Here is a 16,700-nt window from a genome sequence, read left to right as displayed (position 1 = left end):
GGGGAGAGATGAGGAGAAACGCAAACACCCCCGAGCGCCGGCCGTTCGAACCCCCGCCGTCGGCGATTTTTGCTCCCCTCGCTCCGAAGACGTGAAATATGAGCACATGAGATGAGCGGGGAGATAAATGTGACCCCAGAAACATAATGGCCTCTTTATTTCTTCACCTCGGGAGAATGAAATTATGGATATTGCTCTTTAACACCCTCTATTATTCATTAATTACCGGACAAGTCGGGTGTGAAATTGCACAGATGGCTGGGATTGTGCGGCCACTTCTTTCTCTCCTTTTTTTAAATAACGTGATCTTGTTTTATCGTTCTGGATACAAGCGATTTTTAATTTCCACCGTGAAAAAAAGCGACAACAAAAAACTGTTGACATCATGCAACACCTGCTGTGTCATTGACTTCCCACGCTGCGACACCAGCGGTGGCACGTGCGGCGTTTTCGTATAATAACCCATCATTACCACATTATTTCTCTATATGAAAATGAGAGTAATTACCGTAAACCTTCTGTCAGCCTCTAAGACACTGAACGCCACAGGCTCTACACTCACACGCGCACGCGTATACACACACTCAGGAAATCTGCTTATTCTCCCATTTTGACAGTAACCTGATTTCTGTACAAGGAGCAGAAACAGGAAATCTGGTTTCCTCGGATCGTGCCGTGATTCTGCAGGATCAACAGAAACGGGGGGGAGAGAGAGATGGATCTAGAGCTGCACAATTTGGTCCAAAAAAAAATCTAATCATACTCTGATTAACTTTGACAGACACTGCAAATGTGGTACGATTCTAAATTGGTACAACTTGATGGTTTAGTCTCTGTAACGCTGTGTAACCCCCAAGAATCTGAACTCGTGGTTTGAAGCCTCGAGGTTCCGCTGCAACCAGGCTCCGAGCGTCCACTTCATATCCAAACGTGACTGTAGGGCACGAAAAAATACTTTTGGTCTTCCAATGACGCCGAGAAAAGTCGCAGTTTTGAAGGTTTAGTGTGCAAGAATTCGAATTGGCGAGACGTTCCCTTCTGTAGTGCGTCAGGGAACTACGGTGGCCTTCACATACCAAAAAGGATCTTTCACAGCTCTTTCTGCCATTCCCTCTTTCTTCTTTTGTGTTTCCATAATGGTACGGTTCGGTGTGGTTTGGAACGGTAGGCGACGGTTACCCGACGGTTGTGTCAGCGTGACACAGCAGACGACGAGGCCACAAGAACCTGTCTCGACAAGACGTCAAGCCTTGTATGAGAATAGACTGTGGCCGTTTGCCTTAACTTCCAAAGGATATTTGCACCGAAAATGGAATGCTTGGGGCCAATTACAATTGGGGCTATACAGGACGAGGCTGGTTCTAAAGCTACGAAACCCCCAAATTGTGTCATCGACAGTGCAATAAACTCTTAAATGCACACACTGGGCCTTTCAAATCATCTTCAGTTGACTCCACTTTGATAAAATCTTGTACTTCTAGCAAACGTCAAACCCCTTCTGTGTCTTTCTTGCAAAGACAGATGGTCAAACACGCTAAAAGTAGCACGCGCCATGCCGTCGTCATCATACACATTCACTGCACATCAATCTGTTCACATCACACGAGCGACGCGAGGTGGTAAAACCCTCTCTGAGCGCCTGAGCGGCAAACGTTCGACCCCAGAGGTCACGGTGTCCAGCTGATGCCGCGTGGTGGCGGCTGCGGCGGCGGCGTACAGAGTCAAACACACGGTGCGTTAAACAGGAATTAAACAGCAGCCGGTGCCAAAATATAAGCACATGAACAGACTGTTGTGTTAATGCTTTCACCTCATGTGTTCACGAGCTGATTATAATATATTCGTCCACATTACGAGGAGGGGCGCTCACTTATTTGATGAAAGGGAAGAGCCTATTCGGGTTATTTACGTCTCAGCTCGCTCACCAGTTTCACTCAGCAGCTTGTTAAACGTGTTAAAATGTGTGTTGTTTTTTTCCTTTTTTGCCACATTAAATTGGATATTTTAATAAACCGGGCCAGGGCTTTTTATTTCTGCATCTCTCTTTGCCAACTTTGCTGCAAAGAGAGAAACAAGAAAAAGATCTTCACAAAAGTAAAGAAAGAAAGTCCCGTATTTTCTGTCATGTTGTTTTCCATCTAAATGGAACTGACCCGACAAACAGACGTCACACTGTCTGGCTCGTCTTTTTAAATTGCTCTTAAAAGCCTATTTCGATGTCAAGGCCATGTTTTATTTCCTTCTTTAACTAAAAGGAGCGCCGCTTATTTGGGCTCTAAAATGCAGGAAACTCATGAAAGTTTGCTCAAAATTCAGAAATTATTCAATTTTGCTCCTGGAACCAAATTCAGTCGACATATGTATTAGGTGGATGCGATGGGAACGAAAATCTCTTGGAGCCCCTTGGTGTTGGTGTTAATTTTGCATTCTGAAGTCACTTGTTTTTGGCAATTTTACATCTTGAAACTCCCTACCACAGTAGCCATGGCAACCTGAATCAAAGAGGAGGAAATTACATCCTCTTTGATTCCAGATCAAAGCTGCAGCTATTTGTTGTAAATATGCCTTTAATTACTTTTAATGCGATAAATAACATAGGCGTTCTTGTCATAATTCGATCTGATCCTTGTATTCATATTGTTCTGTTTCATACTTGTCTTTCATATATGAGGTTGTTTTTGACCGAAGGCTTGTTTTTAATCTCGTGAAGTGCTCGCCATCGTCTGCACTGTGCAGGACATGAGGACATCGACACCTTGTGTGTATTAAAGATCTTCTCATGGTTGATTTTTGTTTTAAAACAAAGTAATTAAACATGAAGTCAAGTGATTCGTGGTGGGAGTAGAAATCCCAGTACAATTATAGAAAAAAAAACGTCTTCGCTTATTATTAATCAACACGTTTCGCGACCAAGTCGAACCCAGCGCTGCTAATGAGGCCCAGAGAACAACAAGAACACGAGCCAACAAATGTCCCACACAGCTACACGCTCCGTCTTTGACACAGATCACAGCTTTAAAAAGTCATATATTTTTCTCTTTTTTTAAAAAACAACAACAAAAACAGGGTAAAGTAATACAGCTACAACACACGGTTTGTGCTGCAATCTCACTACACTTTCAGGAAATCATCCATCTAGTTAGCTAGCTAGCTAGTCAGATAGCCAGATAAATAGATAGATGGATGGATAATTGTTAAAGCCAACTTTGAGCTAACACATCGATAACAATTGTTTTAGCTAACTTTAAGCTAGCTTTTAGATAGATAGATAGATAGATAGATAGATAGATAGATAGATAGATAATTGTTTTAGCCAACTTTGAGCTAACACATCGATAACAATTGTTTTAGCTAACTTTAAGCTAGCTTTTAGATAGATAGATAGATAGATAGATAGATAGATAGATAGATAGATAATTGTTTTAGCCAAGCTAACTTTGAGCTAACACATCGATAACAATTGTTTATAGCCAATTTAAGCTATCTTTAAGCTAGGAGCTAGACTTTTTTTCTCATTTTATTTTATAATGAACACGTATATGAATCAATACTATGGTAGTAAAACGCTGAGTCATTTGACTTTAAAATGTATGTATATTTGCAGCCAAAGCTTGGAAAAGCCTTAATTGGTCAGTCAAATTCAGGATTTCAGATGTGTGACGGACTATTTTTTTATCGTATTATTTAATCACAGGATCTTCATCCCATATCAAACTTTTATGACGTGTATTTTGCAAAAGCTGTAACGTGGCAAAACCCGAGAACTGCGTTTCTGCTCGTCGTCTGACTTTGAGGTGTAATAAATGAGGAGTTTAGTATTCACAGCTGTGTTAAACTCTCGTGACACCACGTGCCGCTTGAAGTAGGAGAAAAAAAAAGTCCACTCACTCAGCTCGGCGATGCTGCCCACTCGGGTCGCGAGGAGCGACTGCTCCAGAGTACGGAGTTCGGCCTGCGTGTATCCATGACCCTCTCCGCTCCTCCCCGACCGCTGCTGGTCCCGGTGCAGGTTCAGACTCTCCGGCAGACTCAGCACACCTGGAAACACAAACAGCAGAGGCTCAAGAAGTGCTCTTATGTACATATACATATGTATGTATATATATATATAGATACAAATATATATGTATGTATGTACATATATATATATGTATATGTACACATATATATGTATATATATATATATATATATATATATGATATAGTACAATTCCGACATGAAATATCGTGTCAAATCATCAACAAACTTGCGTCAAACAACAGGGCAATGAATTTTCAAAGCAGACTTGTTCACTAACACCTCGTCCAAACACAATTGTGCCATTTCAAGCTATTTCAAAGACATCATAAACAGCCCAGATCATGACTCAGCATGACTGATGAAGCCAAAGCAGAAGCGTAGCAGCGACACAGCCCGAGCAAAGCAAGACACAGTTGGACGATGGCTGAAAATATCAACAGACACAGACACGAAAGGTTTCAAAAGTGGATTTTTCTCCTAAAATTTATTGGGGCTGTACGATCATATTTCAATCATGATCACAGTTTTGGCATCGCACGATGAAATGTGCTCTATATAATCGTCCAATATTATAAAAAATGTAAGCTCTGCCAAAAAGAACTCAAATCAAGCGCTAGCCCTAAACCAATTGCGGTTCCTGCACCAGACGGCTCCAAATTATCTGGATTTAATCTGGACAGATAACGCACTACATTTAAGGACAGGACCTTGAATGTAATAGATTATTGAGAGCACCAAAAAGAGGAACAGTTAGCAGGAACATCATTTTAGCAGCACTGCCTCCTCTTTGTGAAATATAGTCATATATCTCTTCAGTGAACTTTCATGGGTTCATTATGAGTCCCTCGTTCCCCACGTTAACTTTAATGAAGTCAACGAGGCTGTAACGAGCCACATTTGTTTCTCGCGAACTGTGAATCCGAAGCACGACCTTGCATTGTTAGAATGTGCATTCTGACCTTTTATTTTTACTACAACACTGTGTTGTAATCACAGGTGTGTGTACGTGTGTGTGTGTTGTTGTGTTTCCCCTGCAAAACAAAATGGGCAGCGGAAAATGTTGGCCAGAGAGGATTTAATCCATTTAAGTGCCATTTCAGCAGCCAGGCTTCGTTTAGCAGCAGAGAATGACTTGTGACAGATGGACAATCGAGAACGGAGAGAGCGACACCCCACCAAGTGCTAATCCTAATGACACAGCGCTGGGGTGTGCTCCGCTTCTAAACAAACAGTAATTACAACACAGAGGAACGTCGTCCGTGTTCGACGCCAGGCCATTAGACAAAAGAAGCCACGCGGTGGACAAACACTCCAGAGCCTCATTCTGCAGCGGTTTCTGCCGCAGGACAGACATGGGTGGAAAAAAGGACGGGGCAGGGAGTTCAGCTAAGGACTCCAACCTCCATGTCGTCTTCCCACAGTGTCCAGCCCAAGAATTCCACTATTCCCCAGTCATAGGGAGAGTCCCACTCCCTATTTCTTCCCACAGCCTTTCCGGGGAGGTCGGCTTAATTATTTTAGCAGATTCTTCCACTGCTCTTCCACCGCTGAGCAGTATTGATGGAGCAGCTGGTATTAGGGTGTGTCTCAAATGAACGTTTGCCAGTGCTTTGAAGGAATTCTCTGCAGTTCACTAGGTGGAAGGATTTCCCCAGAAATATTTCAATATTCAATATTTCATTTTTGCGTCATGCCATCATTAAAGATTGATATGTCATTTAAGGTCGAGTGTGTTGAGGAAAAACTACCCATAAGTGTGTTTGTATCATAAGTGTATGATTCCTTTGCAAAAATCGTTTGGTTTTCGTCAAATCAAAGCACATGAAATAACGTTCAACCTTTAAAATCAAGACAGACATGCGTCAGGAATGTGGACACATCGAGTAGCTATCTGTCCTGACGTCACCCATAATGATCTGAACTTCCGGAATCTCCTTGCTGGACAATACCAACTGTGTGTCCATACTTGAACGTCTACTTTCCTCTCCTGAATGGGAACATCCTTTACAAAATTGACATAATATGCTATTTGAGGAGACTCGACATTGCGAGAGACGCCATTGAAACCACAAGAAATCTGTAGTGATGTGAAGTCGACTCATTTTCATATGGAGTTCTTTTTACAACCACTGGAGTCACCCCCTGGTGGCTTTTCATTCATAGTTTTACTTCTGCATTAACATTTTCATAAGAACTGGAAGGCTCCTTCCAATACAGCCTATGGGACACATGCGTCTTCAAATCTGAGGACGCTGGGAGTGTTCAGACCTGACATTAGCAAAATCTGCCCTATAGGACCTATAAGGGTCTTATAGGTCGTTTTGTGGCCAAACCGCTAGAACCTTTTCAATAACGTATTCCCCTCCTCGCCTGAGGCGGCGCTGCATCAAGAATGACTGAAGGAGAAGACGAGACAAACGATGAACGAAGAAAACCTCGCACATCTGTCGGTTAACGCAGGACAACTCGTGTTTCCTCCTCACAAGAGCAAAACACGGAGCTGCATCAAATCTTGGGTTTTTTATTCAGTTGAAGCGGACCAAGACCTACGTTTTTAGGCGGACCAGAGTTTTGGTTGCGCATTCACACCTCCCCAAACGTACCGGACCTTCCAAGCAAAAGGCTTCGATGAAGAAGCACTGGTTTGAATGCACCCCTGAATCTGCAGGGTCTTTGGACGACTGGGAGGAACCACAGGAGTAATTGTCCTCCAATGAACTGTAACTATGGGCCATTTGCAGGAATTTCAACCCACAGGTAAGTTTTTAAAATAGGCGCCCCTTAGTGGTTGCATAAATAACAGCAATCTGGTACCTTGGGTGTGTCGTCATCAAGTAGCTTGGATGAGGTTTTCACTGGCAGTTCACTTAGTGGTCAAAGCATTGAACTTGGTTGTGATCGACACAGGTTTGACTTTTTCACACAATACCATGTGACCTATGGGTCGTATTCAGGGGTCGTCCAACATGACCCATAGTTACGTTTCAGTTGGAGGAAACTCTACTCTACAAACTGCAGACCTTTACGTGATGAAACACCAGTTTTTACCACCACACCATGGTGCTGCCTCAAAAAAACAACTTTAAAACCGATAAAATAAAAGTGCTCTCCTCGAGTAAACATCATACCAGCGTTGCCCTCCTGCACTCCTGCACACAGCACTGCAAATGTCTCAGGGAAAATCCAACAACAGAGTGAAAACCCTGAATGAAGACTTCAGAGCGGGTGACATAAGAAGAGTTGGATTTTCTCAAATGGTGAGTAAAAAAAAAAAGAAAGAGGGAAGCTGTCAGTCTAGTTCTAGTCTCTTGACCCTGGAGTGAAGCACAGAAATCTCCTCTAATCACAAAAACTGTGTTGGCATTTCCGTGGAAGGGGAAAAGGTTTGAATAAATCACAGTGCTCTCCGTAATCAGAGTCTCAGATCGCAACCACTGCCACTGAACCTTCAAACTTCTATTGCCCCCTTCTCTCTCTAATGCCCAAACTCTATTCTTCTAATACAATCCTGGGGTTCAGGAAGTCCTTTGGTGAATTATTCATTCTGTCAGATGAAGACATATAAACAAGTCTGCAGCTCTCGCTCTCTCGCTCCCTCTCTCTCTCTGTCTCCACCTCCCACTCCCTCTACATGTTATCTCTCACTAACACTTGGCTTCTCCACATAGGGAGAAGGGAAAGAAAATAAGGGAATGTTTGATCCTAGGTGCTGTTTGTGTAATAAACATCAGAGGTGAGAAAGAAGCCAGTCTGGTCCTGCAGAGACGGCGAAAAACAGGGAGAAGCGAGGACGCATGGGGAGGCGGGGACGCTGTTGATTTACAGGGTTTGTTTCTCGTTTTATACCCACAAAAACTGTAAAAAAAAAAAAAAAGACTCCAAACTGCTCCATTAGTCTCGAGTACTCGAGTATTTTTGTTCACATGGCAACACTGACCTTTAAAAACGCAACACCCTGAATACCAATTAGTCTCAATTGGAAGAACATTTCAGCCCTGTATTAAATAAATAAAACAAAAATGCCTCAAGTGCCACAGAAATACAGATTCTTTAAAAAAATTCTGATCTCCCGTTATCATGTTTCCACGCACAGTTAAGCGTGGAATTTATTGAGTGTGTTCTCCTCTGCTGCGCTAGGCGGCGATAACGCCCCCTTTCAGCGTAGCATATTTACTAGTAGCTAGTTGTTAGCATGTCGAGCGTCTTCTTAAAATGTTGGTCTACTCAGTCAGCCATGTTTTTGTCACTGTTGTCTAATTCTTCTTCTACTATTTCCTGTGAGAAGGAACTGTAGCACAGGCACAGAGCGACAAAGCAAGTAGCTCAACTCCTAGTCGCGTTATCTGGGTGAGTTAGTCGGACTTTGAAGCTATATTTCGTACAATTTCGGCTGGACCCGGTGATGGACTGGAGACCTGTCTAAGGCCGTGTTTTCACTGACTGCAACAGCTCAGTTTGGTACGTATGTTTTTGAAATTCCAAAAGGAATAGTACCAAAAAAAACCTTGCCTTGGGCTAGCAGAGTAAAATGGTACGACAAGGTCTAGCTTCACTCGCGACAGTCTGATTGGGCGACAGGCGTTCCTGTTTTGCTCGTCAACGTCCGCACAAAGCTTGATGTCTTGTTGAGACAAGTTAGATGTCGTAGTTCGTTGTTGCGGGCACCGGTATGACGCCGCGCTAGGCCACCATTGGGCACAGCCCACAAACCCATTTGCCAAGAAATGGTGCTGCTCTCAGTTGAAATGCAAGCCTGACCCGGGGCAAACTGTACCGTACTTTACCCCACTGATGGAAAAACAGCAATAAGTGTGCCTTGGGTTAGGGTTATGTCAGCTGGGATTGGATCCAGCGCCCCCCCGTGACCCTCAAGTTCAAAACCTAGAACCTAAAGTTACCGCCTATGATCACGGAAGCACCCAGCAGCAAGATTACAAAAGCAATACATTTATAATGAGACAATCAGTTAATTAACTAATATAGATAATTATGATCTTCTCCATAACTTTCACTAGATTTTGACTTGAGTTTTGGATATAATATTAGTTGCATAGAATCTGATGCTTTTTTATATTTTATATATGTTGTCATTTTATTTTTGTGGCAGAATACAACGGTAGAAAATGGACGAATGGACGTACAATTTCAGTCAGACTAACATATTTATGTATTTTTAACAAAAGTCTGGTTTTAGTTGAAAGACCACAATAATTCTAATGAATTCCCTTTTTGTGCTTTTGTCAAACTGGGCTACAAAAATAAATAATAATACTGCGAAACAAGACCGTGGTGCGTTTTTTTAAACCTCATATTTCTGCATCCCATCATCCAATTCTCACTGCGACCTCGGAGGCAAGTGGTGGAGGTCAGCGCTCCATGAGTGCACGTCTACTTGAGAAAAGGATAAACAGACACGACCTGCATGTTCTATTCTGAAGCTCCCTCTCTCTCTATTGCTGTCGGGCAGATGAAGACGAACATTGGGTCACGGGGACAAAGCGGCGCGAAAGCTCCAGGCGTCGCACCGACCGAGCTCCCCTGAGTCGCCGCCGCAGAAATACTGCTGCTCGCGCACGTCGCCATAAATAATGTAGACAATATTGAGCCTTTACAGGAACGAGTTCACACTCAAGCAGCTGGAGCTGTGCGGGAATAGATCGTTGGCGAGAGAGGGGGGGAAAAAGAGGGGACCAACAAAGCAGGGAGGACATATGACAACGCGGTGGAACAGAGCAATTAATAAAACTCACACAGCTTGAAACTGTAAAATAAAGATGTCACAGTTTGAGAGCCGCTGCAGCGTTAATGGAACGACTCGTCGACGACGCGATTGCCGCTCACGTGAGGCGGAAGAGATGTGAAGTGAAAAATGTCGTCTGATTCCGAGGCGGTTAATGAAACAGATGATGACAAAAGACGCAAAAGAAGGAGAGAAAATTGTATTTTCAACCCTTTAGTTTCAAGAAACTCAGACAAATGTTATTTTAAATATGTTTTACACTGTTCAAATTGAATTAAATACACTGTTTTAACATGCAGTAAATTGTAAAGGACATCTAAAGATCTAAATTAGAACTAAAATGATACAATTATCCTTTTTTCAGACTATTATAACATTTCACACATTGACCTACAAGAAATTTAATATTGACTTTTGGTAAAGCAAATTTAATCAACTTATCAACTCTACTGACTCCAAACCAATGACTAATTCTATTACTGTCGGTTACAACAGGTTACATTCGATTTTATATCCATTTTATCATTTAAAAATAAACATATCTTGTTGCCCACTGACTCCAAACAAATGCCAGGTTGTAAAATTACCTTTTGACACGACACCTATTTGAATTAGATTTCAGCTCGTCTTTAAACACATGGTTATATTTCATGATTATTCTTCATTCACAAGACAAAAAGAAGGTTCAAGAGGTCACAGCGTTCCATGATTTGACCACATTATATGTAACTATATATACAGTATTTATATATATATGTATGTATGTATATATATATATATATATATCGACAGATATTTCAGTTTTAACATATATACAAGAGTAAAAGTGGTGGAAGAACAACCTGAAAAAACACAATTCCTTTGGTCACAGCGTGGGAGCAAAACAATTTCAGGTGGGAAAAAAGAGAAAAACACTAAATCAGCAGTCCAGCTGTGAGATCAGTAGATCAAAGTCTGACGGCCCTTTGAACAAGTCTCTGCTGTGGACTGAACCCTGATAGAGGCCAACGTCAGAACGACAGATACTGGGTGTCGAGCTCTAGAAATCGGCTCTGAGACTGAACACAAGCTTTAAAATGTCTTTGGCACATTTATTGGTCACAAATGACCAATAAACGCAATTCATTAGTTCAACAGTTGCCTGCTAAATTAAATACTCAAACCTTAAAAACCTGTTATATCAAAACTGTCCCGCCTTGATGGGCATCAGATTGTTTGAAGTAATTAATAAGTTGTCCGGCGGTGGGTGCGAATGAGATAAAACATCCTCATCGATAGACAGTGATGACACTCAACGTGACAAAGTGGAAAAACAGTGTGAGGAAGTATGTCTGGTTCCGCAACAAAGATGTCAATAAATCTGTACACTCAGCTGTGAGCTGGATTTATCCAGCTTAACAGATAAATCCAGGATTTATCCAAGTATGTTTGATAGTAGCCTATAGCATGGATGATGAGATTTTAATGATTTATTTGTTATGGAGCAAATAAACCAGAAAATATTCACATTAAAGAAGCCGAAAACTCCTGGCACGTGTTTTAATTGAAAATCAAAATAGTTATTGGTTGATTAATTGAAGTTGTACACGGCATTAATAAACACAGGTGACACTGAAGTAGCTCACTAAAACAAAACAACAGTTTTTTGCCTGCAAGACTTCGTGCCAGTTCATTCAAACGGTGGCCCGTGGGCCACATGTGGCCCAGAGCGAACTTCATAGTGGCCCAGCCTGTGGTTCCACAAGAAATAACTATAGAAATATCTAGAGAAACACATTCCACTGTCCCTCAATGATCCCTACATCATTTCCTACAGTAGTAGAGATGCTTGTGGGTCGTATGTGACATAAAGTTCACATTATTTTAAAGAGAAACAAATGCTGTTGCTTATTTTGTGCAACTTTTTTTGATTTCATGCCCTTAAAGTCGCCCGGGTATCAAATATGACAAACACTTTGAGGCGTACGAAGGACAGGTATGACTACTACTAGTTTTTATTATTTTTGAAATGCAGTTTTTCATGTATGTTTTAAATTTGTCATCACTAGCTGCAGAAAATGTCTGGCCCAGCTAAATTTCTTTGTTTGAAAATATGGCCCAACTGAATCCTGACTTAGTGTCTTGATACCATCAAAAAAGAGCATTGTGTGGGATATTTTGTTCTTTATGATGTATTTCTATAGAAAGTTGGAAAGGCAAGTACTTTTTTCTAGACTTTCTTGCCGTATTTCGGCATTGAACTCGGCATTAAACTATCACTTGATGATGATCGATCGGTATCTGCTTTGTTATTTTCTCGATTAGCGCTCAGAATGCAAGGTTTGAATTTGTGCTCGCCATAAATTTGCCTTTTCTGTTGGTTTATGGCTCTTGGAAATCAATTAACGGTTCAATTGTGCACAAATGTGGCACAAGAAAATCTATGTGTGTGTGTGTGTGAATGTAATTAATAGCTCAATTTGCAGGGTTTCTCCTGCCTCCTGAATGAGAAAAGAAATCGCTTAAAAGGAGGAGAGAAAAGATGAGGGTGTGTGGACAGTTTGAGATCAGGCTTTTTTGGGGGCATAATGGGATTCATGACCACTGCCTACCCCTTTATATGATAGACAACCAATCCCATCTGAAAAGAGCTGAAGAACTCCTTAGTGCCCCGACCTTTGAGCAGTCCCCTCCTGAGGGGAAGAGAAAGACTTTTACAAAGAAATGACACCAAAGCTTCAATCCCAAAGATGACACTTTGATTTTCATTGAGCCCCAGATTTTACGCTTAGCGACGAGTGAAGGTGACACAAAGTGACTTTGAGTCCCGGCGCGTGCATGTGCAGGATCCGGCGCCGCGCGCGCGGATCAACCGCCTCATTTTCTCAGCGCGAATGTCCAATCGATTTCTTGTGTAGTGAGAAAGAAAGTGGGAGCACCTTCCCCCTTGTCAGGGAGAAAACTCTGCCGGAATATTAACAGGTAGTCGCCATGGCAACAGGCGGCGACTGCCTAACGGCGCCGTGATTGGCCAAGCTGGAGGAAAGCAGGTTTTTTTTCTTTTTTTTACTGTAAGGGGAATCACTTAAACAACACAGATGAGTGAGTTTTTAAGCTCCAGAGACACAAATACTGTAACACACTCACAGGGGTCCCTCTGAGACACGTCTCATTCCCAAAAACAACAGAGGACTTTGGGATTGAAAAAGACGTCGGTCGACGTCAAAGTCACTTCCTTCAACTTCCTTCATCACAAGGATTTTACGTTTATTCTTCACGTGACCAAGAGGAAAAAAATGGGCGAAACTGCCCTTTAACTATAACCAGTTCATGCCTAAGCATAACTCAAATTTAAATGAGGTTCTGCCTCGTCAGGACCAGGTTTTGGACTCTTTCAGGACCACTGGTCCTGACAAAGTCAATGCCAGTCACGGTCCTCAAGAGGTAACAAATAATAGTACATACACACACTCAAACTGATAGAGCGTGTATTTGTACAGCATACTTAGTGAGGACACGTGAGGACATCATGCATTCCCGAGCCCCTTACCTTAACGTTAGCTAATACAACTACCCCTTAAATCAAGTCCTTAAACGATCGGTTAGTGTTCCTCAAACCTGGAAATGATGTTCTCAAATGTCTTGTTTTGTCCACAAATCAAAATGATTCAGTTTCAATGATTTCTTTCTTTATCTGGAGCCTAGAAACCAAAAATATTCCCATTTAAGAAGCCGAAAACCCAGCAAACACAAAATAGTTGACGATTAATTTAGTGATAGTTGAGAAAAAAGACATTCATATAATAATTTATATGATGATATTTCACGTCATTTCAAAATAAAAGTATTTCTTTTGATATGGAAGGATAAATAGTTCACAATATAAATGCAAAATTAATCAACTTTACCCTCAAATTAAGTCCTTAACCCTCAAAAAGCCCTTAAACGTGGGAATGTCCTCACTTCCTATGGTTTTTTTTTGGTCCTCGCAAAGACATCTGAATGAGTACTACACACACACACAGGTAAGTGTCCTCACACGGGGACGATACAGTTGGCTAACTGCGGCGTTTAGTGTAGCATGGAGACGTTTTAACTCTCTCATCAATGATGAATGAATGAATGACTCGGAAACGGCCAAAGCGATTAAACGGGCTAAACTGCAAATGTCACAGGCGCGCGTCGACGAGCCAGCCGTTGGTCACGCCGCTGGACCAAATAAAAAGGGGTTAATGACTTTTACAAGTTTTAAAGGTGTTTTTTTTTTTAAAGCCTTAGTTTAATGAGCGTGGAAAAAAGAAGGAATTCTCGGCTTGTTCTTGTCAGCAGCTGAAGTCGTTGTCTGCACTGTACAATTATTATATCTATTATTAACTAAGCTGCTAATTTTTGGATCAATCAATGCAGAAAATGATCGAAAATCTACAGTAAATCAGTGTTTTGTTCAGAAAACAAAAATATTAATTTTATAGTCGTGAAGAAGCAAAAAATCTGCACTTTTTTGTTGGCTATCAATTTAGTAAATACTCAATAAATAATTGTTTCATAAAAGCAAATACAATAAAAAGATACAGTAAAATATAATTATTTAAACGTGGACATTATGAAATAGCCTCTTGTGTACAGATGGGGCAAAATATCAATGTATTCTCCTCCTTCCTTATCAAATATAAATTATTTCCAAAAGTACAACGGTACAAACAGATTTCTCTGAAATTTGACTCATTGGAATCTGTCCTTTTGGACTTTGAATCTATTTTTTATTTTGCATTGTTCTGGACTTCTGAAGATGTTCACACCTTATATTTTTTCTGACCACGTTTATCTTGTTTTCTTGCCTTTTCATGGTTGGATTCCTCCTGCGTGATTGTCTCGCTGCCTGTGTATCAATCATTTTCCGTTTACTGAGTAAAGAACTTGCTTTTGCTTTACCACTGTGAACAAAACACAGACCAGAATTATCAATATCCTCATTTCCTCAACTTGGTGCAAACAAATTGCCAAATTAAATGTGTTTTTAAATGTGTTTTCCCCCAATTCTTCTTGTCTCTCCGTCCGCTTATCAGCATCGAAACAATCGGACAAATGTGTCTGGTCAAGAAAAGGAAAACACTCGCAGATGTGTTTGTTTATCTGCCGCATCTGCTACAAACCTGTTGTCTGGTATTTTAATGTGAAATGTCTTCTTAAATTAAAAACATTTTCCCCCTCATATTAACCTGTTTTAACTTGTTTGTTTTTTGGTATTTTATTTACCAAACTATAAGGTTCTAATGTTGCTACAAGACAAGACGTTTTCTCCCGGTGATTAATAAAGTCATCCATGTCTTGTTGATGTGTTGCTGTGATGCTCTAATTTCTCTCTTTCACCAAGATGTTTCCAAATATGTAATCCGAATATTCGGCTCACGACCAGAAAGTTGGCGACTTTAGTCTTGACTGAGCCTAATTTTAGGCTCAGTCGACGACATTTGGCAGCATCCACACGTCTCCTGATGAATATTCCCTCTAATCTTTCCGATGTACAACGTGATTTTTAACGCCTCACATATCCACAGTGATTTCCAGTCACAAGAGATTGTGACTGTTTTTTATTTCTTCATGGCAGAAAGGTGTCGCACCAGATGGCTCGCCCAACAGCTTTTCTGGTCGCGCGCCGAATCTGCGGCGAACAACGCGCCATCATCTGTAAACAACTTTCACTGGAGGTTGAAGCGGAGCGGAACGCAAGCTGGTGCCGCTTAACGCGACATATCCATATGTGCCGTTGCTGGATCATGTTAAACAAAAGCCACGGACGCGGCGTGTGTCGGTGTTGGCGGGTTGTTTGGTTTAATCTATGCTCTCTGATGAGAAGCCTAATCCTTCACCTTTATGTCGCGGAGCCAGATGGATCGCAGGTGCTCGCGCAGATGCCGCGCCTTATTTACAACCTCCATCTATCCCGAGCACCGGGCCATGTCGAGGCACAGATTAAATCAGCGCGCAACCTTCTTTGTGCCTTGAACTGTCTGTCAGTCAATCTGTTGTTTTCATTATGTGGATATTATACATACAGTGGGTGTCGTGCATCACTTCAGGTGTTATCCACACGGAAACACAACTTTCTCTATAGAAAGTTTTCTACTTCCATGGCAAGAAATGTCTTCATACACACAAAACTCACAAGATGTAGCACATATGTCAGGCCTGTATGTGGCGCTGTAACGCAGCTACAGAAAACCTTGAGTAGTGCGTACAAACTCTTTAAAGAAATATCACTTGATTTCAACGAGTGTACTACATTACAAATTTTGGTTCCCAGCACGTTTTTCAGGGAACGTTCCCACAACCAAAAGGTAACGTTCCTCCTGTGGTTGATATGGAATGTTCTCCTAACGTTCCCCTAATGTTAGTTTTTGGTTGCACATTTGGTTCCCAGAACCTCACTTTGTCACAACCTTCATACAACCTTTAGAGAGCGTTCTCTAAAGCTTCCCAGATCGTTCCCCTAACGCTATTTTGTCACAACCTTCATACAACCTTTAGAGAACGTTCTCTAAAGGTTCCCAGAACATTCCCCTAACACTACTTTGTCACAACCTTCATACAACCTTTAGAGAACGTTCTCTAAAGGTTCTCAGATCGTTCCCCTAAAGTCAGTTTGTCACAACCTTTTAGAGAACGTTCTCCAAAGGTTCCAAGAACATTCCCCTCACTTAGTCACAACCTTTACAACCTTTAGAGAACATTCTCTAAAGGTTCCCAGGCCTCCCCTAACGTCCTTTTACAACCTTTAGAGAACATTCTCTAAAGGTTCCCAGAACATTCCCCTAACACTACTTTGTCACAACCCTTCATACAATCTTTAGAGAACGTTCTCTAAAGGTTCCAAGAACATTCCCCTAACGCCATTTTGTCACAACTTCATACAACCTTTAGAGAACATTCTCTAAAGGTTCCCAGATCGTTCCCCTAATG

At 41.5% G+C, this 16,700-nt stretch overlaps 1 protein-coding gene across 4 annotated transcripts in view; it reads right to left on the bottom strand.

Annotated features, from left to right (window-relative positions):
- The window catches only part of LOC122767214 (ankyrin repeat and BTB/POZ domain-containing protein BTBD11-A), a 155,286-nt gene that overhangs the window by 43,525 nt on the left and 95,061 nt on the right, over positions 1-16,700 (bottom strand). For all 4 annotated transcript variants that reach the window (XM_044022627.1, XM_044022628.1, XM_044022626.1 and 1 more), the window contains exon 2: positions 3,889-4,038. In XM_044022627.1, the coding sequence (XP_043878562.1) occupies positions 3,889-4,038 (150 nt within the window). The remainder of the gene's footprint in view (positions 1-3,888; positions 4,039-16,700) is intronic.

Source organism: Solea senegalensis, linkage group LG3 (genome assembly GCF_019176455.1).
Source record: "Solea senegalensis isolate Sse05_10M linkage group LG3, IFAPA_SoseM_1, whole genome shotgun sequence".
Classification (NCBI taxonomy): Eukaryota; Metazoa; Chordata; class Actinopteri; order Pleuronectiformes; family Soleidae; genus Solea; species Solea senegalensis.
This window is presented reverse-complemented; position numbering and strand designations above follow the sequence as displayed.